The 27,786-nt window shown below is 36.5% G+C and overlaps 1 protein-coding gene across 1 annotated transcript in view; it reads right to left on the bottom strand.

Moving 5' to 3' along the window:
* The window catches only part of LOC114068946 (protein unc-13 homolog C), a 120,153-nt gene that overhangs the window by 51,836 nt on the left and 40,531 nt on the right, over nucleotides 1-27,786 (bottom strand). Inside the window, exons 12-17 of the mRNA XM_027905422.1 lie at nucleotides 23,413-23,563; nucleotides 20,793-20,861; nucleotides 19,468-19,557; nucleotides 18,300-18,428; nucleotides 10,370-10,503; nucleotides 4,316-4,401 (exon numbers count right to left, since the gene is read on the bottom strand). Of these exons, the coding sequence (XP_027761223.1) occupies nucleotides 4,316-4,401; nucleotides 10,370-10,503; nucleotides 18,300-18,428; nucleotides 19,468-19,557; nucleotides 20,793-20,861; nucleotides 23,413-23,563 (659 nt within the window). The remainder of the gene's footprint in view (nucleotides 1-4,315; nucleotides 4,402-10,369; nucleotides 10,504-18,299; nucleotides 18,429-19,467; nucleotides 19,558-20,792; nucleotides 20,862-23,412; nucleotides 23,564-27,786) is intronic.

Below are 27,786 nucleotides of genomic sequence, written 5' to 3' on the forward strand. Positions count from 1 at the left end.
GTGCAGAAATCAGTCTGACTAAATGAAAAAGGTTTTATATTTTGATAGCAATGACACCCCTGCATTCTGGTGGATGCTGCCTTCTTGATCCTTCCAAAACCTCAGTCTCACCTCCCCATATCTACTCTGCAGCCTCCCTCTAAGCCAAGTATAAGTGCTATTAAGAAAGGGGTACTTTGTAAATTTGGAGTGAAAATAGACATGAAATCTGTCACCAAATGGCGTGACCTTTCTCTGGGCAGCATTAGCCTTTTTGGTTTTTTTCTATGTTGTCTCTGTGCTCAACATCATCTCACAGACCTGCCTCTTCTCTTTCAAATCACTTTATCAGTTTTTGTCATGAAAGAAGTATCTATCCGAGAAACAGGAAAATCATGTCTGCTTATGCAGTGGGGACAAGAGCAAACTTGAAAAGCAAAACTGTGTTAAATGCATACAATGGAGGAATGATTTTTTTGTTCTTTTATTTTATAAGGCCTTCAGAATCTCAGCTTTGCAGGACTGAGACTGTCTATTGCTGTATTTACACAGCAGCTAATTAATTTCTGGCTGGATTCTGCTCTTGACTTCTGGCTACTACCAGAATTAGATTATCATAATAACAGCAATTAGGATGTTCTCCTTCCAACAGACTGGATAGCTTCAGACACTTGATCTGACCTATTCAAAAACTGAAGATTAGACGATCTGAAAATGACATTTCTGAGGACAAAGAATAAAAAAGATACTTTGCAACTGTGTGTCTAATTTCAGCTCATTACTCTCTCATCACCTTTTACCCTTTGCATCTCATACTTGTAAAGGAAAAGATTTCCTGCCATATGAAGTCAGTAACAAATCACTTGCACTGCTGATGAAATTCTCTCTGTTCTCATTTGTTTGTAACATAAATGCAGAATAATTGGGGGATTGGACAGTACAAAAATATTACCATCCTATAAAATCAGACATGCTTGTGTAGACTGAATGCCAAACAACAATGTATCTGTCATGCAAATCACTGATGCTTCTTGTATAACCTGTGAAGAAGAAAAAAACCTCAAAGCAACCAAATCTAATGAAGTCAGTTCTCAAAGAGAAGCCTGTGATACCTTCTCCATGCAAAATCTATACATGAGAACAATCCCAAGCCCCTTAGATCAGAAAGAAACCACAAACTGGTGTGAACTCAGTTTGTTACAATTTGCCTAAAACTTTTAACACTATGCAAAGGCTAAACATTTTTTATTAACTATGTTGGAAGAAAATCTAGAATGAAATTACGAACTTGATATCAGAATTTAGTACAGTTTTGTTTCCAAGGCATGTGAGCTTGGCACAATGTAGCTCTGACCTCGGCAGCTGTGGAGACCTGAACTGTGCTTTGGGATGTCTTTTCCTCTCTCACCAAAAGAGTGACAGCAGCCACCTACCCTGTCACATGCCAGTATTCTGCCCTGGTATCCACAGACACACAGCTGCTTTGCTTTTCTCCAGCAAAAGGCCACTGCTATGGAAGCTGCTGTCCCCTCTGCATTCTCCATGTCACAGCAGCAGCTTCCCAGCTGGACTGTCCTGGGCAAGGATCAGGGAGATGAGAGGGCAGCAGGGTGTGATGCTGCTGGTGCCGGGCTCCCAGGGCTGCTGGCTCCTTCTGCAGAGGAGGTGTCAGCACTGCTGGAGAGCAGCAACTCTGCCCGGCAGCAGCTGCAGCTCCACACATCCCCTGAGAGGCATCCAGCTCTACAGGGAGGGGCTGAACAGCCATCCTGAGCACTCAGGGAAAAGGAAAGTGGATGCTCCAGTACTGGTCTTCTGTTAGAGAATGGACATACGACGTGCTTATTTTCTGAAATTAAGATGATGGGTGTGGCTGCACTAGGTGGGTAAAATCAGAAACAGTATCTTGGATGAGCTAATTTAATCTTTTTTTATCACATGAGCAATCCTTTTGCAAACAATGTTGGACTAGTTCATTGCTTCTTGATTGGATGCAGAAAGGAATCAACTTTGTAACACAAAATATGCTGCTTCAGGAGATTAATAGTAAATTGGATCAGGGAAAGATTGCAATCACAGCCCTGGACACTACGTAGGAACAGATGGTAGCTCATGTTAATAACTTGGAAGGCGAGGGTGGCAGAGCAGAATGCAATGCATTTTAATGAACTCCATTAAAACCAGGAGGACCAACTGTGGCCATAGTTAAGGTCTTGCTTCTAATCTTATAGAATTCAAAGCAAAAAGTTATATTGCCATTAACAACTGAGTTAAACTCAGTTTCTAGAATATCTAAGGGAAGAATCAATGATTTAAAAGCCAGCAGAGCTGGGGAGAGAAACAGCATGCTGATCCATATTTTGTGACTGGATTTATTGAGTTTCCTGTTTAGGAATGAAACCATAGGGGGTGAAATTGTGTATATTTATAATAATTTATACTAATTTCAATTTCCATTAATTATTGTTTATACACAGGAACTTTTTCACTATTGATTCTGGGAGCTACTTAGAATTTCTAATGACAAGAATGGCATTTACTCTACTCAGAAAGACAGTATCCACAGCAACACAGAGATGAGATCGTATTCAGGGACAGGTTTGGAATAGACAGAAAGAGTCAAGTGCCTCCTAATGAATCCTCTATATCACTCTCTGCAGAATTAGGATTAATGTTAATATTTTTTTAAAGTCCTGATTCAGCCTAAGCACCTACACTTTATATATTGTATAATTAACTCTTCCTCAAGAGCTTCCTGTTCTATTCTTTACAACCAAGAAACAAACCATGGCTTGATCTGAAGCCACCTTTCGAGTGATCAGCATGCTCTACTTAGCAAATAGAGTGAATTATGTTCTGTGAATTATCCTGTTGCAGTACAGGATGTTTATAGTTCAACGACTAAAGGACTACGAGTGTTGTGGTGCTCAGGGATGTCCCGTGCAGACTGGAACTACTGGAACTACCCCTTCAAGGTTATGGAAACATGGCAAGGAGTGGCTACTGGAAATTCTCAGTAATCTGTGCTAACTGTATGTAGATCCAATCCTGACAGTGAGTTGCTGAACAGCAATTTTCTAGTAGTTGTCCTCCAGATAGGAGGTTGTTGCACCAGGAATATGTTCTAACCCGTAACAGTGGCTTTCATTTGGTTTTTGTGCTTCTCAGCTCTCAGAAGCCTTTGCCTTCATTGATCACTCTCAAAGGATAATCTCCTGCCTGACATCAGCTTTCTCAGACTTCTGCTTCTGATTCACTCTGACATGACTACAGAACATCACTTTCAAACATTAGTTTGAACATTTCTTCCCCTTTCCATGTCTTAGATTTCTCCTGTTCTGTTGTCGTTCTACATATTATAATCACCTTCCTTCCTTTCTTCCTTTTTCCTCCGCTGTCGTTAGTATGCAAGTTCCTCATTCAAATAATATAATTAACAAAATAAAGTAACACAACAGCAGATGAACAAAATAGTTCTTTCATCAATAGACATTCTAGTCATTCATCTTTTTTCTGTTTGTCATCATAAAAATCTACCATATCATCAAAGCACCACTATGAAAGACATTCTGGACAGAACAATATAGGAATGATCTTCAAGTATTCATTTTGTTTAATCTTTCATGTCTGTTGAATTACATTGTTTTTTACGTCCAACCGCGTACTTTTTTTCCCACCCTGTCAGACTTGCTCTGTAATTAGCAGCAGACTTGACTAAAGTCAATGGCAGTTTCATGCAGGTATTTTTACTTGGTTTTCAGCAGTAACCATATTTTAATGAGTGGGTTTGAAGCCATTAGTTGAAGACTGTCTGCTATACTGAAAAAAATGTATATTTTAGTAATGGTTAACCACAGTAATATCCTAGGGGATAAAATGAAACTGCATTTGATTCTGATGGAACTAGAATGAATACAATCTCCTCTTGAGCACAAAAAGATTTAATTATAGTGTGTGCTTTCTCCATAATTTCATTCTGTAAATGTTTCTTACAGCCGGATTAGCAATTTTCAGCTAGTAAGAAAATATGGAGTGTCTATAGTGCTCTCCAGCGAGGATATTTGTGGTTCTTTGGACACTTATGATTTTTGACAGAACTGGGTAATAAGAAATAGCATTTCGAGTCACAGTTCTTTTGTCCACAGATGACCTCATATAGTCACAGTGCAACGATCTCCTTCCTTTCCAACACTTCTTTTTCATTAACCTGTGAAGCATCTTACACAGGTACTCCAGAAAGCTCTTACCACACACAGAAATCTGATGCCAGGTGTCACTTACAGTGGAAATGAGTTTAGTGAACTCTCTAGTGTAATTAATAGTTTGTTCTAATTACCTTCCAGAGCATATTTCATATCCTGGGCAAACAGAGTCCACATGATTTCAGCACTGATTTTCCCCATGTTCAACTCTTGAGGGAACCTGCAATCAATCATATTACATCAGTTCACTTGCTGTTAGAAATTATCCTTACAGCTGCACAGCAGAAAGGCAAATATTTCCACAAAATAATTCCTCTAGTATGCACTTACTGTATTTTATGTTTTGTACAGTTATATAAACCATCCAATCTTCAAATACAAACTTCTTCAATGCAGGGGCCTGGGTAAATAATTAGTTGAATGTTGCACAAATTCCCTCACATGACATTTTAAATCAAGAAGCATGTATCTATCTTGCAGATGACTCCTCGGCTTCAGATAAATCAGATGGCTTATGAAAAATCTGATACAGCTGGCTCAGATGTTTAGACTTACAGGTTTTCCTTAATTCCCTTATTACACTGGAAAACAGTGAAGCTGTCTGTGAAGCTATATTGGTTTTTACTAGTTAAATCCAATTCACTGCCTGAAGACTTCCACCTTGAAGTATGGATAAAGCACTGAAAAAGATAACAGGTAGTGAAATGCAGATTTTGATTCAGAATTTTAGTTTTGGTCTTATGCTTCATGTCATCTTTGAGAAAGTCCTTTTTAGACATGTTCTACTGTTATCAATTCAGTATTTTTTCCACCGCTTTTTCATAGATCCCATCTGTTCCTTATTCTATGTAAAAGAAAAGCTTTAATCTTTCAGTTACCATCTTCACTGTTTGCTATCAGAAAAAAAGCGGACATTTAAGTGACAGACACTATGTTTTATGCCACATTTTAAAGGAGAGCTATTTGTCTTAAAAAAAAAAAAAAAAGGCTGTTCTTAATGCAGGTGTGGGATGTTCTCAGGGCACAGAAGCAGATCAAGCCAGGTCATGCAGATGAAGAGCAGAAAGTACATCACAGAATCCCTGAGTGTTAAAGCAGTTTGTTTACAGCACAGGGTGCAGTGAGAGCCACACGAATACACCCACAGTTCACTGGGATCACATAAAGTAAGGAAATTATCATATTCATGAGAAAATACACAGAGTCTGTGACTTTTGTCTTGAGTTTATTACAACATTTTACATGAGCAGAGAATTTGATCCAAAGTATTTTCACCTTTTATTAAAGCACTAATGGGATTCAGAAAATATTCTGTAATGATTTTTGTGAAAGTGTAAGAATTTTTAAAGCTCTTGCTGACAAAGAAAGAGTGAGAATTATGTGCAACTTTATAGTGGTAGCAGCATGATCTAATTAATGTATACTTTCTAGGCACATATTTGACCCTGATCATATCTGCACAGAAAAAGTACTTAAACAGCTCATTAGCTCAGTCACTTTAATAGGAGGTAATTGCTATCTCAGTTCACTGAGCCTTCTTTGTGCTAATGGCTGCTCAGCTAAAGAACTCTGTATTAATTCTGTTAACATAAAATTAATTGCTGTTCAAAAGCCAAAATGCATCTCAGCTGTCTTCGTTTCTTCACCTTCAGTCCAGCCTGAGTGCTCCCTTAGCACCAGACTTGAACTTTGGCAGTGTTGCTCTGAGGAAGTATTTGGCAGCTGATTTAATATTGACACTGTCTTTTGACCATAATGCAAAGCTGGCCATAAAACAAGGCTGGGTCTGATAAAAATGCATTTGTTTGATTAATGGGATATATATGTGTATGTATTTTAATTTGTGAAAACACATGCACACACATAAACTTCAATTATCTGTGTTGTATAAATTACTGTAGTTCAATACAGTGTCCTGGAGTCATCCTACCTGACTTAGGCTAAGTCTAAAATCAATGACGGACTTTTCCTTTTCCAACTATTTCAGACTTTGGTCCCTAAGCAGCAAAACATCAGACAAATTTCTCATGCAAAAACTCTACAAATTGCATACTTTGTAAGCCATGTATTATCACATTTCTCAGCACAGAAAAAGGATGACCAGGAGAGTGCTCTGTTATTCTTTTTGCTCCTGATACTGTTATTTCTGTCCCGTAGGCCAAAATTTTCCCAATTTCTATGTCATTCTTAGAACAATACTACAAAATCTGAGTTTATCCAAAACAGTTAGGTTGCCCCCACATGATGATACCCATGTATTTCCAAAACTACTAAACTGCATATAAAAGGCAGCCACTTCTGGATGTCTTCTCTCTATTGATTTTAATGAAGAAAAAATGTAGGGAAAACTTTTCTCAGTGGAAAATTCTAACAAAGGGCTGTATAAAATCCCACAGATCAATGGAATGAAATTGAACTCAGCTTAAATGAAAGTGAAAAGAATCAATGTATAAGCAAAACATAAATGAACTCCCAAAGCTTTTATCCCAGATAGTGCTGCATGTCTCCAGTTCAACCCTGAAATACAAAAATCCTATCATGACAACTAAAAATGCTTTTTCTTAATTTGTGCTCTCAGATCTTCAGTGTACTACATTTTGAGAATATCCAAGTCCCTGAACCTCAGAGGCACATTCTCAGAATAGCTCATATTCCATCCTTGGATGGTTCAATCTCATCCAGGTATTAAATCTCACCGGTCTTATGAGTGAATACATTAATTTTTGTCCTGTGCTTGCAGCAAGAGGTTAGATCAGACCATCTGTAGAGTGCTGGCCATGGTCACTGCTTCACTAACCCTTAAGACAAAGTTCTATCTGATTTTGGAAAATATGTATTCTATTTAAACTGTGAGCAAAGAGTTCATTTATTCTTACTTTTTATGCTCTATTCTCCATCTAGCCAAAGTTTTCATTTTTAAATAAAGTAACATTCCTTTTCTTGGAGAAAACATAAGACAGATACTTTGTACTACAAAACTATTAGTCTATACAACTAACCTGGTCTTACAGTACTACAAGTGCACAGGACAGTGTTCGTGGTGAAAAACCAGAGTGGGGCTTTGTTTTGCAGGATAATGTTCACAAGTCCAACGAAAGAAGTGATTTTCCTATGTTTTCACAGAATAAAGTGTAACTGATAATGGAAAATATCACCAAATCAAGACACAAAACATGTCAGATTCACTTTCCACCATCAACAAAACATTCTAGTCAGCCTGACACAGCCCAGTTCCTGACACATTGTACTCTGACTTTTTTCACTTCTTTCTATAACTTTTTTTCCCACTGACGCACCTTTCACAACTCACTGACTCACACGTTGCTGTTTCTGCAGTATAAGTTACCATCCTTTTCTTCACAGCTTTATCAAACATCCTAGCTCCTGAAGCATGAGGAAATCTGCTCCCAAAGATGTCACGACCCAGTACTTTCCATACTGTGGAATGGGGAGGGAGTGTGTGGAACACTGTGTGATCACAGAGAAAACAGGTCCTTGCATTGCAAAGATCTAAGGATCAGTGAAGAACAAACTGAAAAGTCCCACTAGAGCTGTCTTGTTTCTTAAATTTGTACCACAATAACAACATGACTATTCTGAGTATATATAAAAAAAAAATAAAAATTGCAGAGGCATAAAGTTTAGATTTTGCTTTCAAAATGCACAAGCATATTTCAGTTGAAGATTTTGGTTTTGATTTGTTGTTCCTTTTATTAGAATAACTCTTCTATTTGGATAGCAATTTCTGCTGTCTCACAGCCCGTACAATGTGTATTTACAAGTAACAGGAAGCCCTAGATTTGCTTGTGAATCAGATTTCAAGCACATTTTACATTGTTCAACTACTTGAATGAGAATTTCACACCTTAAAAAACAGACCATGTTTTTCCCCTCAAACCTATCGAGTTTCTTATGTCATATAAGAACTGCAGGTTGTTCCCACACTCCCATTGGATGGTCTGATCTGGTCTGTCAGTGGCTGCAGTGCTTGCTGAGGCAGTCATGTTTCATTTGGATTAATAATCTGATACAGTTCAAACTACTGTATCACAGCATAATTTTTGCCTCTAAGGTAGATACAAAAATAGTTTCCAAAAATGGTTGAGGAAAAGAATTCTGAGCAATATTATAAAATTGTGAAAACTCCTATCAGAATGCTTGGAGCTCTCCTGAGGATCTTCAGTTACCTCATTTCCAAAATAGATTTCAAATCAATGTAGGCCTGAATATTCCACTGAGACACTCATGGCCATGTATTCCTGATAAGGAATCATAGTTTTGCAATATTCTTATGTATTCAGCTTATATTTCCCTTTCATGCATTTTAATCTATTTTCTTTTCTGGGATAAGCAAAGAAGAAGAGGTTGTCATTTGTTCTCAATAGTTTTTACATGCTCCTTTTGGTTTAGGAGAATCTTTTTTTTTTTTAAAAAAAGGTATCCAAAGCAACTGAACAGTTTTTCAATTTTTTTCCTCTCACAGCTTCTTCATCTTTTGCTCCTCATGTCTCCTACTTCTCAAAGACGTTATTCCCTGTGCTCATTCTTCCACTTACAAAATAACAGTGAAAATGGGAGAGAAGTCAGAGACACCAGCTCTCTCCCTTAATCTGTCCCAATTCCGTCCTCTCCTGATTCTCTTTTCACATCTTCCACAATCACTCAGCTGTACTTCAGGGAACCTCCTAATCCCCTTAGAAGAACTCTGTTATTTATCCCTTTACTTTCTCCCTCAAATTTGTATAAAAATATAGCTAGAAAACTTTCAAAAGAAAATTAACCCAAATTTTAATTTCAACAACCCAATGTTTAATTTCAACAAAGAGACTGAAATGAAACACGTGTATATTTGTTTCAGTTACATGGTTTATAATAAGTGTATTTGTTATGCAGCTGCCAAACAAAAAATTAATGGAGGAACCTCACACTAAATTGTAAAAATAGAGTAAACAGGAAAAGTATTTTCTTCCCTCTGTAGGGTAAAAACTTATTCCTTAATAAGGTCAGTTCAGGAAATGACTGAACAAAGAGATGCTTATTATCCAGAACTAAAACAATCCTTCATTTGTTTAAAGGAAGGAATCAGAAGGCAAAGAAATATCTTCCAACTGCTGGTTATCACCAAGAGGTTTCTTTGTTGATTATACTTTGAGTCCATAAATAGTGTGGTATCTTTTATCAACAAATAAACACATCTCAGTGTGCAGAGTGCCTTCAGCATCTACCCTATGTTGGCTGAAGGAAACACACTTATTCCTGCTCCCTTCAGCCCATTCAGTTAAATGCAACCACAGACACCTCTATTTCTTGTTCTGTCATAATACAGATATAGGTTTCAATTTAACTTTAGCATAAGTCATTACAGCCAGACTGTGCCCAGATTTTCTACAGTCTCTCTGTAAAATAGCTCCAAAGAGCTAAAGGAGCTGAACCATTTCCCTGGGGCCTCATCACATCACATTTCAATTAGTGCTACATCAGTTTCTGCAGCTGTAAGATGTGAAACATGTTCCTTTGCACTCCTGTATATTTTGTGTTCAAACACAGCACTCTGTCTCCTCCTTCTATATTTATTGATTGGCTCTCTCTTTTCTACTACTGCATCAACCTTAAGTTATTTGACCTGTCTTGGTTATTGATTGTACCTCCCTCATCCCTTACATCTTCAATTCTGAGTAGTCAACTTCCATCTCTAGAATATTGCTCTCCATTTTACAAATTTCCAAGTCAGTGTGGTTAGGCTTTCTCCCTAGCCAATTGTAAATTTGGAGAGGATCTTTTTGTGTAGTTCATTATTCTGTTACAAATAAATCCCTAAAACTCATGCCTAAAAGACTCTCAGTGTGATTTGAACACCATGTGCATCAAGGGACTATAATAACATTAATGCTATCACACCTTTTCACTGAACTTTGCTTCGAACCATTTAGTTCTCTTGCATAGCATTTTGCAACTTTACTTTTTTGGATGGTTCATATACCACCTGTATTTAAAGCTCCCAAAACTAAAGATTGTCTTTCAGTTATCAGAGCACTAAGTTTTCATCAAATTATGCCAATGTTATGTTCTGCATAAAAGCCTCTAGCTAGATTCTATTTAAAATTACAAGTACTGATTCAAGTGCATTTCCTGTCCTTATTTTCATAAATCCATGATTCTTAACTTTTATAGGGAAATTAGTTACTTACTGGTTCAAGATTGGTGTATATGCTGTTTTATCTTCATCTATAATGGTGACCATCAGAGTAATAAGCTGGGCCCAGAAATCCAAATTCTTTGTTGTTGGTCCCTGCTCTTCTTTAGGAACTTCTTGTTTCTTACTCTGTTAAAACAAGATTGAATATATTTTTACTAGAGAAATTAGATAAAACATTATGGATTTCCATCTACAGATTGTTACTTGGCTGGGAAAAGTGACATGCTAAGAATCTTCAGAAGTTTCGGAAAAAGACTGATTATCCAACTCAGAGTAGATTTTATGGAGTATTGTACTTGGCTGTGGAAAAATATTAAAAAAAAGACTGTCACATCAGCAAAGAAGATCAATAAAGGCTTTATTTTTAGTCTATGTCTGTCCTTTAATTAAGTACATTCTTAAATTCTTTGTTGGGCTGAAACTGAGTGCAGGTAAAATTGTCTGCTGAGGCAGAACTTTTATACCCTACATAATAAAGACCAAACAAATCAATGCTAAAGAGCATTTAATGTTTTGTTTTGAATTATACACTGAAGATATTCAGCCTAACAGCTGCTATGCTGTATGGTCTAAATGCAGAAGCAGTTAAATTTCCCTTTATTTTATTGAGAATTTTGTACTTTTTAGTTTCACTGAAATGTGTATTTACAGATATTTTGTCTCTACAGTTTTGGTTTATGAATTCTTAGCCTACAATTTCCTAGACAAAGTATTCTGCAGTTCTTTGCTTGACAGAAAGATCAGATTCCTTATCAATGTCCAATAAATAACTTCATTGCAGAGACCCAAAGATGAAAATAAATATTTCTAGCTCTGTATGGATACACACATAAATACACATATAATTTCTGCCTCTTCTACACAGCTGTCTGAGATGGAAAGGGGTCTCAGTTAGTAAGTCAGAAAGAACACATGCCTGTGATCCTGCAAGTTTAAACATCTGTACTTTTTATTCCTAGTCCATGTATGACCACTGCAATGGACCCTGTCTTTTTGAGTAGACATAACACTGTTTTAGTGTCATGGTGAATTAATGAAATGTTATTTTAACCTCAATTAACTTTTATCTATTAACAGCATTTAAAATGGCAGAAAGGGAATTTCAACAGCACTTAATTGAAATTGTTTCTGTGGCCACTGTGGAATATTTTAGAAAAGTGTCATTAATCACACAGCTACGTACTCAGTTGCACTACAAATGGTACCACTTCAAATGTCTAAAGCAACTGAAATAAAGCTCAGGTACAAGAGAGGATGGGCCTGGTGTCGCTGGCAATTAAAAACCACACATGCAAATGAGAGTGCTTTTCAAAACAGAAATGAACATTGGAGCATTAATGTCACTCACAAGGGCTTTCATTGGTGTACATTATATTTTTATTAGAAGGCCTTGTTTCTATATCAAAGATTTATGTCTAATATACCGCCTTTTTCTCAGAGGTCTGTGCATGTTTCAGTCAAATCAACTGAAAGGCAGTTCTAGAAGACAAAGCCACTTCACATTTATCTCAGCATCTTATACAAAAACTATATTTCACAGCAAACAACCTGCAGTGACATGTGGCTGAGACAGCTTTTCATGACTGTGAATGTGAATCACAGAATGTGAAGTTCATTTTTTTAATAGAGATAGAAAAAAGTAACTAATTTACAAAGTAGTAGCTGCATAAGGAGGCTCTTTCTACAAAAATTCTCTGAAACAGGTATTTTTAAAAAATCAATATGGTGCTTTCAAAAGACCCAGAGAAGGCATTTTAAAATAGTTTCACATTAACAGGAGGAGTTGTGTGCTTGAAATTAAAGTACCTACTCAGTGATGCCCAGTGGCAATTTCAATTCTTTACCTAAAATCTAACTCGTTATTAGAAACAGAATCATTCAAGCTGTTTTTACACTGTTAGTATTGTTGGCATTGTTGTTTGTTTTATGTGGTTTCTGGTAACAGATGCCTTCATAGAAGCATTATAGAAACACAGAATACCCTGAGCTGGAAGGGACCCACAAGGATCATTGAGTCCAACTCCTGGCCCTGCACAGGACAACCCCAAAAAATCCCACCTTGTGTCAGCATTGGCCAAATGCTTCTCCAACTGGCAGGCTTGGTGCAGCGCCATTATAATGAGGCAAAACAATGATGGAAATTTGAGTTCATTGAGTAGTTGCAGAGTTGAAAAAACAACAGAAGAAAGTTCCATCTTGGAATAAAAAATAACTTCAGAACAAGGTATTTTCATATAGAAAAAAATTTTCTTGGCGTAGTGTGTTTGACTTCAAAATGTTTCTACTGGCACGACTGAGGGGAACAGTGAACACCATAACAGTGTAGAAAAAGCGAGTGGGGGCACATCATCATATAATTATAGTTACATTTTAACATATTTGTAACTAAATTAAACACTTTTTAGAGGCACTGAAGGTTGATTTCCAAAGTGCTTTGCTGAAGTCAGTGTTGGTGACATGGGTCCATCATCAGTGTGTAGTGAACAGTCAGGAAGAATACCCCCTTACAAGATGAAAGAACAAGTTAAGTTTTTCCTTCACTGTGGTCTCAAAAAACTGAAAACCAAGCAATTATCTCCTCTGATTTCGTAACTGTGACCATAATAGCTCATGTCTCAATCCTCTGATTTGGTCCCATATCCAATCAATTCTCCCTGATATGCATCCTCTCACTTTAGGAAATAATACCATGCACACCTACTTAGTACAGAGTATTTACAGGCTATGCACAGGTTGCACAAAGAGGTTTTAAAATGCCAAGATTAGATTAGATTGTACACAGGCAAAGTATATGCTTACAACAGCTTATACACCGAATTTCTGGAGTATAAACATAGTTAACTGTGTGGTCTATTCAGTGGAAAAAGCTTATCTTGGTAACAGTAACTTTCTTTTTTCACTCTAGTTATATTCATTAGAAGAAACTGTTAGTGTAAAAACATTAACTAAATACCTGATATACCCAATTAGTGCCACATTGGCACAAATACAGTGAGAATTTATGTGAACCACTAAATACTGCTTATCACTGTGGAGGATGTTAACAACACTGAGAATTTTTAAAAAAATACAACTGAAAAGGTCAAGAGGAAGATAAAATCTCAACATATCAAGATGACAAAATCATTAATTAAACAGATGCTATTCATAATTCTTGACTTCTAAAAAGAATGATTTTGTGCAGTTTCCTGTCTTTTGTTTTTGTTTGATCCAGCACTAACAAGCTAAAATCACAGGCTGCTCTTTATATTAACCAAGAAAACTTTCAGGAATACTGATATGAATGAAAGTTTGCCAATTAGCAGAATCACTTTCTTTTTCACCAATCTTTTCACTTAGGAAAGTGAAACCACTGAAAATATCTTGACATCACTTGGGAGGTATTGCTGTCCCACACACAGATCCATGAAATGCTGTAAGATGTCTTGTACTTAAAAGCTCAACAACTAAACTGGCCGAAGGCAGAACAGTGATATTCCTGAGAGGCTTCTGCTGGCAGATCAAGCAAACAGTAACACCAGGTGATGTCTTACCATCAAGAAATGACAATACAGGTTTTTATACACTCTGTTAATTGACTTGGCTATTTCTTTTGTTTAGGATCACTCTAAAGTTGTAGCAAACACCTTATAAGAAAAATATCTTCAGAGAGAAGTCGCAGTATTCACTAAAGATTTACAAACATGGGAAATAGTGCAGATTCTGTGTTTGTTTTTTTTAATGTAACTTCTAAACTATGTGATTTATGACTTTTTGTCTTTTACCACAGAAGACATCAAAATCAGAAAGAGGAAGTAAGAGCAATTTCTCATAGGATATGTATCAAAATAAATCCTTTACCTGCACTAAACCATATTTTTCTCAACTTCCTTTTACTATATATATGTCATGCATATACACATATGTATATATGACTCTCTCTATATATTTGCACATATGAACTGAATTCATATATGAAAGCAATGGATCGTGTACCACAGAGCCACCCAAATCAGTGGCTGGGACTTCAATAATAGAAAAAATAAAATATAGAGGGATTTTTCCAAGTTCAAGGAGGAAAAAAAAGAAAAGGCTAAACTGTTGACAAGCAAACATATTTTGTACTCTGGAACACTGACTGAAGGTGGAGAAAGCAATTGCAGGCACAGTGTGAAGCAGAATTAAAATCTACATCTGTATTACCCTGAGACAAATCTGGGTTCTGAGGAACACAGGCCTTTCAACTACTGTCATCATTGATTTTACCAGTTTGTAGGATGAATGTCTGGGTTTATATATTGCTTTGTTTTTATTTTGTTATGTTCTGCACAATCAATACACATTAGTCTCTGTGTGACTTTGATAAGTCCAATCCTATGATATCAGAAACTTATCTATTGCTGTCTGATACCCCAAGTTAGGTTTCAGAATATAATATTTTCTATATAAAGAATGACAGAGTGCAAACTGAATGGAAACCAGCACAGCAGCCCTGATTAGCATGAGGACACAAAAGGCTATGTTATATACCAGTCTTAGATGATGAAATACTAATTTTAACTGTACTTCTGTATTTTTAAACTGCTTAGTTAGTATTACTTAATTTGGAAGATGTTAAGAATCCCCAGGGGATATTCAATATGCATTATACATAAAACATACACATATATAGACATTTATATATTGAACACACCTATTTTTAGAATTCGATACATTTTTTTTTTTGATCTATATTTATGGATGTAAAATATTGAAAACCAGAAACATTTGCAGGCACTCAACATGCATTCAAAACCTGTGAGGAATTTCTCTGAGCAATGCTGTTGCATAGTAACTAACTCCTCAAGTGTTTTCTTATTTGAAACTGAAACCCTATTCTTAGAGTCATTATAGAATCATAGAATTATTTGGGTTGGAAGGGACCTCAAAAATCATCTCGTTCCACCCTCCTATAAACTGAGTCAGGAAGTTATCAAAGTGCTTCTGAAACTACTTTTTCAAGACTTGTTTTTTCCACACGAGGAAACTAAGCACTCCACTCAGATCAGTGTTAATTAAAAAGAGAGAATACTGTATCTGCTGCATAAGGAACTAGGTAGTTCCTCAGCAGAGGGTTTTGTCTCAAACAATGAGGACAGTAATAAATGTATCAGTAGGACTGCCAGGCTGTCATATCTTACTCTCTTTAGTACTCACTTGTATTTTGTCATCAGCTGTTCTCTGTATTCTGGTGTGGAACTGTAGCACGCTATTTTTGCACACTGCTAGCATTTGCCAGGCTTCACCCCAGGAAATATAGCTGCTCCCCAGGGTGATATTTTGCTGCAAGACATTAGCTTTATAACAGTGATTGTGTGTCCGACACAAAGGTAGAGGGCAATAAAAAGAGAGACTGCTGAGCATATTTTGTAATTTACTTGTTGTGCTTCTTATAGTGATAAATTCCCCAAAACTCCAGCTTGGGCACCCTCAAGGTCATCATTCATTGTTCTATTTTCAGCCCCAAAATCAAACAATTACACACGTTCAGACATTAAACGTATTTTCTCGACATACTGTGGCAGGCATCGCTGAGAGTTTCAGCCTGCAGGCAGAAGCAATGCAGGCAGAAGCAAACACAGGTGATGGCTGACATGAGTTCCACACAGACAGCTACACCCTGAGCGCTCAGTGGGCCTCAGTAGGACAGCAGCTGCCAGGTTGTCCCCTGAGAGAGAGCAGGTGGTGACCTACATATGAACCGTTTCTTGTTGCTTTGGGGTTCACTGATTTCAGTTCTCAGTAGTCACAGCTCAAACCTCAGCTGTGCAGCTGAAACATGAGCCTCCTGTGCTGCACCCCATGGTGGGATGAACTGCCTTCCTCCCTCTGAGAGGAGACCTCACCTGGTGGGGAGGTAGACAGAAAGAGGAGTGGCTGAAGGGTGGAATATGGTGTAGTTGGACTAAGGGGATTGGACACAAAGCTAATGAAATGTTAATTACAATACTGGTTACTGCTTCATTATTATAACAGTGGTACTACAAGCCAGTCACCTGGATTCACTGGGAAACCTCCACAGCTGGAGGTTTGAACAAGCTGTATAGTTAGGTGTTCCTAAAAGCAAATGTACATGTGCATGTACTGATAGGAATAACGGTGACCACAGTTTCCTTGTACAACTTTAGAGTTGATGCAGAATTTTGGGAGTAATTTGAATTATTTTACTCATCTCTCTATTAAAGCTAGACTAGTTATAGTTCTCAGAATTGTTTCCCACTTGATGTGAAATAAAGTTCTGTCTGGCATTAAGATTATATGTGATTGTTGTTTGATTACTGTTAGCAATTAATTATTTTGAATGCACTCTATTTATCTGTATTTTAAATTTTGGATTTTTTACAAATCTTCACTGAAGCTTCTTGCACTTCCTGGTGATTGTAACTCTGTAGACACCTGTCTGCTTAGTATTTCTATGTAAAACCACCCCTGCTGGAGATATTGTGAAAAAGAACACAAGAGGCACAGAACTACAGTGAAATGCAGTTCATTTAAATAACAAACAGAAGGGCTATAATAGCCCTGTATTTTAAAACCATCTTTTACAATAGACAGGCTAAACTATTTTATGAATTCACAGAAAAAAGCAGTGAATTTTTTGAACACAGATAGGCTTTTGCAGGTGTTACAATGCTTTGCAGAACTAAGACTACTTAATTTTTAGCTGTTTACTAAAATTGCTGGAATCTGCTGATGAACTGCAGACTTATGTAATACCCAGAGTAGCAGCACTTCATATTATATTTACCAGACAAGATCAATTTGCTGCAGAGTAAACATTAGCAAGAAAACAGAGCAGTTTATGACGTAAATAGATGTGATGCCTGAAGCTGCTCCTTCTACTAATTTATACTCCTACTCAGCTTACAATATAATCTGTTCTGGGATAAATGAGAACTAAGGGTGTGGAGTGCTCATGGTGGTGGTGGGAAATTTGTATGTTCAAAGCTGCAGTAAGTTATCTCACATAGCAGGAATCCAACATCAGAAAGCAAATTCTCATTTCAGAAAAGTTGAATAAATAGTATATACTACCCTTCCTGAAATACAGTAATTAATATTTTGGATTCAAGTCAAATGTACTTTCAGATTAATTTTGATGTCTTATATCAATAGTATGAGTGTATACTACACAGAAAATGTGCTTTTGCCAAACAAATAATCCTATTCAGGGATGGAATAGTCACTGTGACACCATTTTTTCAGTGTACCATCCAGGCAGAAAATGCAAGGAACAAGAGGTAATGTCATAAAGTAGTGATGGTCCTTTAAGATAGTTCTCAGTTTTAATGTTATAGAATGAACTCTGGCCATGTAGTCGGAAAAAAATAAGCAACATTCTCAAAGATTTTGAATGACATTTGGAACACAATAAATGCTATAATTAGGTCAGCCTGACAGACTAATATTAAGAAATGTTTCAGAATTATCCTCTGCTTTCTTAAAGCTTTTACTAAAGCTTGGATCCAAGTATGCATCATATGTGTTAAAATAAAAGGCTGGAAAGACAATATATAATTTTCAGCAAATTATGATAGTGTTTTTTCTAAAGCTGCTAAAGTGAAATATCAGATTTTAAAAAAAATATTTTCCAGTTACAGATCTTAAATGAACAGTAATCAATCTAATGTCATCTTCCCTAAAATCACTGGACAATTTTACAGTCATGTCTGATGTGATGACTCAATTATGAGTTAACATGCTCATTTTGAAACTCAGCTTGGTAAGCATTTTGGAGTTCATAGCTATGTGTGGGTGTATTTATGATATATTGCTCCTTCATGCATAAATAAAATGAAAGAGAGCTCTGATGTGAAGGAGCACTGCAAGGCTTCCTACTCACTTAAGGTAAACTAACAATAATGAATGAGCAATAGCTTGAAACAAGTTCATATTGACCTCACCTGATCCACTAACTGGGAGTAGAGATCATAGCAATTGTCAAAGATGTATCTGTAAGTTGAGTCCAGGCAGGCTCTTACACAATCTTTCACCACAGTACTGGCTCGAGGTGGGCTCTGCAATTCCAGGACCTAATAAAACATTTGGCAAATGGCAGAATGGCAGAATTACATCGAAAACAGAAAATCCCATCATCGAATGAAGTTCTGTCGTACAGGATGAAAAGAACTGAAATATCATAAAATAAAAAAAAATTGTGTTGACCCAGGAAGATCTTAGTTCAGATGCATTAAAAGACATACTTAAGTTAGGCAAGCAGATTGTATTTCTAAGTTTTATTTGAATGAAATGACTCATATGTTGAAAGAGGTCAAAGGGTTTACACCTTTACATCTTAGGGTTTACATCCTGAAATTCTTTGATTATTTATGAAATAATTAAACCATATAATTACGTGCTTTCCTTTGAATATCAGCCAAATAGCACTTTAATTTTTATAGCAAAGGGTTCAGCTTTTCCCTCCATTTTAGGATACATTAATTTCAACTTTAACTTAAGGGATTATTTTAATTCTCTTTATGTAGTGCCTAATGCAATAAAATCACATGCTTTTGCAACAAATGTTGTTTTGTGTTTCTGTTTTTTCATTCAGTAACATTATGTGTATCATTCCATTCCAAAATATTTCAGTACTTGATCACTTAGATAGAGCCTTTGGAGTTACTAAGGCAAATAGAGTTATCAGACCTATTTTGCTGTTTGACTTGTGATTTTATGATATTACTAAGAAAACATTATTCTATATTACACATGTTCCTAAGGAGTTTAAATGAGATTGCTTTATGTGATTTGATTTTAAAGTAATTAAAAAGATGTTTGTTTTCTTCAGGAGATGTAACAATAATAGTTAAAAAAAAGAAAATACGGTTCTTTATTTTTTTAAACAATGGTTTTTATCACATTGTTGATACAAAGTACGAATAAAATTACTTTCCTTCAATGATCATCAGTAACCTGAAAGATTTAAATTAAAAAGGAAGGCGATTGATTGATTAACAGTATCAACTAGAGTATGACTGTCCTGGAAAATAAAAGGTAACCGCTTTTAATTATTTTTAAAAATTATTATTATTTTTAATTTGGAGTCATTTTGCAAATAAAGGACAATACCTTCATCCGAAAAAAAGTAATGCTGGTAAGCAGGTCCACAGTTGATTTCAGATCCTGGAGTCTTTCAGAATTGCTGGCAGGAAAATTATCCTGGTGAATCAGGAAGAGAGGAAGAGTGCAAAATTTTAGTTACAGGTAAGATCCTTGAACAATTAGTTAAAAACCCTCTAGAAAAACTAAGATGCTGCTTGGAAGGATTAGAGATGTTCCCATGTTACCTGAATTCTGCCTGTGAGGAAGTCAGGGATGAATATCCCTTTGACATGAGTAGGAACACTTTTGATAATGCTCCTGTATTTGTAGTATCAGTGATTCAAAATATTGTTATATTTCCAAAACATGAATGGAGGAAAAAAATACTACAAAAAGACTGGAAACTGTTGCTAATTTAAATAACTTCAGAGTTCTTCATGGCACATACCTCACTTGTGGGCATAAATGCAGTAGTGATCTTAATGAAGAAATAATACATGTAATTTTTGCTATGATCTCTGGGTTAACAGACTGATGGGTAGCAGTGTTGTTTAAATGGGTTCCCACTAATGCAACATGGGCCAAACAGCCTCATGCTACAATATTATCTGGATAGCATTCCTCAAAATTAAAAGGTATTGCAATAAATATTGCTGCATGAAGGACACGGTCTTAAAAACTGAGTATGTGCAACTTCTCCCTCTAATGCCGTTAAATATTCCATTTCTCCTCCAGTTTTAGAAAGCAGGCCAGATGAACAGAGAAATCCTTGACTTGGAGGTTGTCATTCCTAGAAGCTCAGAGAGCCATAGCTGATGGAGCCCTAACTGCTCCTGTGTTGTCCAGAAGTTTCCTGGTGCAGTGGAAATGAAAAGGAGAGGGGTTCAGAACCATGTGGGACCCGGCAGGTATCCAGTGCACGCTGTCCTTGGGAGCACAGCTCAGTGGAAAGAGATTCCACGAGGCAAAGATAAAACTGAAATTCCTATCACGTAGAAAAATGCAAAGATGAGATTTTTCCAACATTACTGGGATCTTAAGGTGGACGTTGTGGCAAAGATGTCACTTTCTCAAATAAACCCAGCAGGAACTGCACTTTGCAATACCTGAGTCAGTGAAGGTAATTCCCAGATGAATTAACCTTATTATAGACTAGTTATAGACTAACTTAATTGAAGTTGAATCATACTCTATCTTGAATATCTGCTCATCCCTTGACCCGTTCTTACCTTTTGGAAAAAAAATACTAAGTTTTTTCTTTCTTTTTTTTCTTTTTTCTTAAATTTTGTAATTTTTTTTTCCACAGAATTTGGGATCTCATGTTAGCTCTAGATAGAATACATTATACATACCCTGTATTTGGATAAATCAATCCTCAGAGAATTGTGCAATTGATCCAGCAGTTTTATGAACTTTTCTCTCTGGGAAAAGAAAACAAGAATAGATTTTGCAGGTTCCTGTAGCTGGTGGGGTTTCAGAAAGCTGCTTTTCACTTTTAACTTATTTGAAAATCAGTTTGCTTTCCACTGTTTCATATATAAATGCTGGTTTGAAATATCTGTGTTTCAAGGCCAGGCAATGCATCTTTTTTCACCTGATTTTCCCTTTCTGTCTATATTGAGATTTACCTGGTATGCATTAAATTGCAGCTGTGCAATACATTACTGAGGTAACAGGGACCATCTGATGCTGTATTTCCTTTTCTTATATTTGCCTCACAGTTGCTTACACTCTTGAAGAAAGCACTTTCCCCTCCCTTTAATGAGTAAGAAATGATGCTCATTTACAGCAGGATCCGGCATAAAAGTATGACTGAAAATTATACTTCAGAAACAATGACTTTTGTAGAAATAAGCTAAGTAATACTAATACTGTGCCATTACAGTTTTCCCTTTCAAATGTGGAGATTAACTTGTTATCATGATAGATGAAGGTGCAGTGAAAATACTTTGCTGTGAGATATCCAGGTGAGTTGTAAGTAATACTAATGAGAGTTTCTAATTACCACGTTAGAACACCTTCCATAGTCTGCTGCACAAAACTGCGCAGAAATCCTGATCAGCCCATGTGAAAGCAGCAGACTTCTGGAAGTAGCAAGACCTGATACCTCTCAGGATGCACTGATTGTACCCACACCATCCCCCAAATACGATCGGCAGTAATTTCAAAATAGTCTTTGTGCACTGTCCCTCATCAGCGGAGTACTAACCTACACCAAGAGCCACTAATTTGGCACAGTTCCCTTAAGGGATCAATCATAAGGGAACTTTTTGTCATGTTATAGATCTGTACTGAGATATTCAGTCAGCCAAATCATTCCCAGCTGTAGCCTGAGGACTTGAATTTGAGATGTTCTTTTTGATGAATGATGTGCAGCTATTCACTAAAAAATGCCTTTTTACTCAAGAGAGGAAAATAATCTAATATTTTGCCTATAAGTCAATTGTCTGAAAAAAGAGCTCCAAATCTCTATTAGTGATGCTTACTACTCTTTTTCCACCCATCTGTTGAACTATGAATTGGATTGGAATTGCGTCAGTTAAACTGGCATTAACATCAGAGAAAGGACTTAATCTCTGTCCAATCTGAGGATAAAAGTAGTTCTGATCATTAGAAAAATGGGGGGGGGGGGGAAAGGATAAAAACAATCCAGCAGAAACATTATAAATTTCAAAAGTTACATCAAACTCAAAGGTCTAATAGGGCTTGAACATTGAAAGAGAAGCCTGGTTTCAACAGCGGTGCAGAGTCATTCCATAAAAACCCATCAATCAGCTTTAAAAGGGAAACCTGAGTAAGAACAAAGAAATACTGTACTGTCATGGTAATACAATAATTGAATCACAAATGTTCTAATATCGATTTTTCACCATAAAATGTTTTCCTTTAGAGTGAAGGAGCCAGGTTAATATTCCTCTTTCAAAGCAAATCTCTAGCAGGAGGAGATAAGCTTCCAGTTCAAGAACAAGCTGTCTCCAAACTAAAGACCCAACCCTGGGTAAATTTATATGTGGGCACTTCCACCAGACTGAACATTTAAAAGAAAAATCAACTGATATTGAGAGTAAGTATTTCTCTAAAAGTTACTCTGTGGACTTGAAAATGAGGATTTAATGGAATTCTTAAAAAAAAAAATTTTGTACTGACTTATGACATCCCTTAAATTTCAAAATATATTGTCAATACTACTCTAGGAGCATTTAGAATTAACTGTTGGACTATTTATGGCTATAAGCAGTAGCATCAGATCCAAAGTATATTCAGAATTCAATAATAATAATAGAAATCAATCTTTAGTGTGTTTACTACACAAAGTGAATTTAGGGACATAAGTTGTATCTCAAAAGTTCAGGAAATACAAACTACTGTTTAGTTTCAGGTATTTAAGGCCCTGTATATAAAAATATGCAGGAATGCTATACTTAATACACTGTTACAATCCAACATTTTTTTTAGCATCCAGAGCAAACATTCTTTGTTAAACTGAAAATCTACATATTTTTCCAGGCAGAAATTGCATTTATTTACCGATGATAATCTGATAACTATGTTTCTGACTTCTGATGGGAAGCCAAAAGCAAAACCAAAACTAAATCTTTCTTAGTTTACTCATCCAAATGCATAATTTCATAATGTTGTCTTGAAAATCCTAAAATTCATAATGTCTCTATTATTCTAATACTGGAGAAGGGTACTAGTACCTCTATCACTACTTCAAACAACTGTAATTTGTGTTTAATAAATTTCAATTCTGACTAATATTTTATTTCATGTCATTTAGTGGTATTTTATGAAAACCATTAAATCAAAAATACCTTTGATATCAGCCTTAAAAAAAAAAAAAAAAAAAAAAAAAAAAAAAAAAAAAAAAAAAAAAAAAAAAAAAAAAAAAAAAAAAAAAAAAAAAAAAAAAAAAAAAAAAAAAAAAAAAGAAGAAGACTAGAATTCTGTTAAAAAAGAAAGTTTACTTACCCCAAAGTTAGTAGCGGCAAAGCGATCTGAGGCGGATACATTTGTTGCTGCTGTGGTATGAGCATAGAAAGCGTTTATATTGGCCAACAATGTGCTCATAACTGCTGGAACACCAGGGCACATATATTTAGAAGACAGACAAGAAAAGTGCCTGCAAGTCAAACAAACCAACAGTTGTTAAAGAGGGCAAGGAATCCTGGATTTATGTTCTCTCACCACAATGTCTTTTCAGCTCCAACGATGTAACGTTCAAGCTACCTCATGGAAAATTGTGCAGATGCACATGAGGAAAATCCAGACACGTCTGATGTGATTGCTGCTTGCTGCACAAAATCAGCTGCTGCTGATATTTTCAAACTGAACACATGAAATTCACATTTTGCTCTTACCCTTTTAATCCTAAATGAAAAACCATGATTTAACTATCTCAATTACTACTAAGCAAAATGTTCATTATTAACAAAAACTTAAAACCTAAAAAAACTTATAAATATAAAAAGCCACAGAGATCTACAGCAGAAAAGGTTTTCATTGTTGCCAACAAAAAGACTCAGGCATTTTAGTGTGGCTTTTATTTAAGACTACATTATGGATGAAAGCAACTTTGGGTCCACTTTGATTTCATTTAGGCCATAACTGAAACTGTTCCACTTTGATTCAGGCCAGTAAAATTTAGGTAATCAGCCTGTTAAACCTAAAGCAGCCCAAACTAGAGTTGCAATGTAGCAGCACTGTTTACTTGTTTAACACAGCAGGAGAGGCCTGGTTGTAGCATACAAAGAGTTTATAACCTAAGAAAACATGAGAGATATAAGATGGATGAAAGATTTAACACATGAGGAGAGCGAACATCATCACTGAAAACATAAATTCCTAATTTCTAAACCTATAGTTACGCTGAACTGGGAGGGAGATAGAGGGGTAGAGAGTAAATGTATATAGATAGGAAAGAGAATGAGGGGGATTAGGCAGAGAAGATGATGGTGAAAATCAGTGTACAGTCCTACAGAAACAGATGAAGAAACTCCAGTCACTCTGGAGCTCTCTGTATGACTGAAGGTCCTGATTTGGCCACATGCTCCTCTTAGCTGGAGACTCTGGCTCCTCTCTCGTTTCTCCTCAGGAGCATAAGGCAGAGCAGTGTGCTGGGCCTGAACCACCTGGGCACCAGTGCCCTTCCAAGAGAAAAATTAACACAAGGTACGACTGCTGTCACTGCCCATATCGTCTTTCAAGACATGGTTCAAGATTATTTTCATCTTGTATTCAGATTCATGTTCGTAAAGCTATAAAAAATGAGCTCTTCATACTTTCTTCCAAGCCTGTACACAACTCACTCTTACCTGCATTATTCTTTCTGATACCTGCTCATTTTCTCAGCAGTCCTTTAAATTGCTTCAATCTGCTATTGTGTCTGACCCTGTTAAATATATTCCTGCTTTCTGATATTCCAGGGCTGCAGAAACTTCTGCTGAAGAGACAACACTATCTTTCGTGGGGTCTCCAATGTCACTGACTTTGTATATTTGCAGATGCCTTAAGTGGATTTGTAGATGCCTTTTTCATAACCCTTTGGGTAATCTGCAATTTCCTATCTACCAAACAACTCTTGTTCCATTAGTCTCTAGATTTAAAAGGGAAATTAGGGGGAATGGAGTGAGTCGGAAGGCAGCATCACGTAAAAGTATTTCTTGCTTCTGCTTTTCCAGTACTCCTGTCTCAGTTCACAGATTTCTACTACAGACGCCCACCTACAGATTCAGAAATGGGCCTAAAAAATGCCCTGGGCTGTCAGTCACTCACAGCACTACAAACCAAGCACTCTCTAGCACTTTCATTTAGTTGGCAAAGGAGACATCTCAATTGTAGTTTACTTCAGAAATCTGTGTCAGGTCACAGATGTGTCAAAAAAAAAAAATTCTCAGACTCCCCAAGGGCCGAGGCTCAGGATTCAGGCTTCATTAGTGCACCTGATATCCATTCCATTCCTACATATCAGAAGCATGCACCATAAAATTACTGACCAAACTGCTCTCCTCAAGAACCTTAGTCAAATCTGGGAAAAGATCTGAAATAGAATCAGCTGCTTGCAGTAAAGTAAATGTGATGCTGAACACATCCACCTCTCACGACAGTTCCATGATCACCGTGGTTAACACAGGATCAAAGTTGAAGTGCTCTAGACTGCAAGTGTGTTTTAATTACCAGTGAGTGCTCAAAACATGTGTGTCATCTATAAACGAAAGTATTTTTCTATTTATTTTTCCTATAAAAAAAAAAGCACAGGAGATGGGTGCCAACTGATCCTGTAATTGAAAGGTAATTGGCAGGAAAACTTCTTAAATGGTAATTTTCTAAAATGGTAATTTTCTAACTCTTCAGCATTTTACTCAAGATAAATCCAGTTATAATTTAAACTATAATTCCCAAGAAAAAACCCCAAGTAATTAATTATGCATGTACAAATACCTAAAGAAAATCCCATCACATATTCATGTTTTGCTACTTTATAGTATCATCCAAAATCTCTGACGTATTAAAGAGAATCTAAGGCTACAGTCCTCGTATGTGTGGTCTCTGTATTTGCAGCCTTTCTAGGCCAAGCCAGGTGGGCTTTCTCTAGCATTAGACTCTCTTTAAAGTATTTTCAAGCTCAGTTTATATATCACAGTCTTGCATCAATGTAGTGATATATACTGACACTTAAAATTTATATCATGGTAGGGATGTTCAAAATGCTTTGCAAGCATTTCTCAGCCTTCCTGTAAGGTTGATCTGTAAGTTCTATTATCTCTGTTTTAGAAAACAGAGAAACTGCTCAAATCTACACAGAAATCAATCACTTGGGCCAGGACCAGAGCTCAGCATTCCCAGCTACGTGCTCATAGGATAATATTACCAAACCTTTCATTCATTGCCAGTATTTTCCAGAAGTACTTTGAAATACCACCATGTGAACACATCACAGCTCTCTACCCTTTAGGAGACCTTTTCATTATATATCACATGTTTTCTCTCAGGTAGAAGAATAATAATTTCCTTTCTAATAAAATACAATAGTGATGCCAGGTGATCCTCACTACTAAAGATAATCTTCAAAGTTAATGGAAATCTCTCCTGATATATTAATCACATGAATTTTGAGAAATATAAGTACAAATGAGCAGAATTATTTTTCAAAAAAATGACATAGAAATAACGACCATATACTTACAGAGATGACCTTTAATTTCCAAAAATCTTCTAGTGGACCTAAAGGCCTTTAGTGTACGAGTAACCCCAATCTGGAGATAAGAAGGCACTACTAACCTCACTGGCATTAGAGTCATCCCTATAATACATGCTCTGCTGTGAGAGCGGGCAGGCAACAGGGGCAGGCAACAGCAGCCCCATGTGAGAAGCCTTTGAGATTGTGCCCTTTGTCTTCAGCAAATATGACAGACCATGGAAAAACAGTTCCAGTCAGCATTTTAAGTTTGGCACGGTGTCTTCTGCAGGTTCTTCCAACCATTTCACACTGAGCTACCCATGGCTTGTGTTGAACTCTTATATTTAAAATTGACCCAGATTGCACAAATTTGTGGTGAGGAAAATTTAAATCTCTTAATGTAATTTGTTTATGTCCTTACTGTATCACTGCACCATTTCACCTGTGTTAGTGAAAATGATGATAAAGTATGAAGCAACAGGCTTTTGTTTCTCTCTTTTGTTTAATTAACATCTCTCAAGTTCACAGAACCTATTAACTGTATCACATGCAATATGGGTCATGACTCTGAGAGTGCTGGTAACTCAGGTTATCAGCCACCTGCAAGCCACCTGGCTTTCTTCTGCTTGCTAACAAATATAAATCAAAGGGAACCCCCTTCCTTGTTTTTATAGGTCTTTGAAAAGAGTAGCAAATAACATGAGTTATTAACAATTTCCAGTGTGCACAAGATGTCAGAGCAAACACTGCTAAGTCCCACACATCTTAGAGTAAGATTGCATTGTTTAAGCTAGAGCCAGGTCTAAAACCAGGCCTGTTTGCTCCACCTTTCTTACTGTGCAATTTCTTGACTAACATGCAGTGCTTGTGATTCTTCCAGTACTTCTGCCACTGCGAATTGTTGAAGAAAGAAGGCAAATTGACGTGCTGTACTCAGCAAGCAAATTCCATCAATAAAAAATTAGTTTAATGGGTGATTTGTGTGCTTTTTGCAATGCTGCCACGTTAATTGAAGACTAGCATGAGACCAAGATGACATAGTTAATGTCCATTAACCTGCTGGAACGAGAGCTATGTCGCTGATTGAGGAGCATTAGGTTCTACCTGTGGTGAGTCTTGCCAGTAAGAAGCAAAGATCTTAGAGCTTTTAATGCACTTGACTCCAT

Source organism: Empidonax traillii, unplaced genomic scaffold (assembly GCF_003031625.1).
Source record: "Empidonax traillii isolate 1590-97213 ecotype Southwest subspecies unplaced genomic scaffold, ASM303162v1 scaffold1154:size169566, whole genome shotgun sequence".
NCBI lineage: Eukaryota > Metazoa > Chordata > Aves > Passeriformes > Tyrannidae > Empidonax > Empidonax traillii.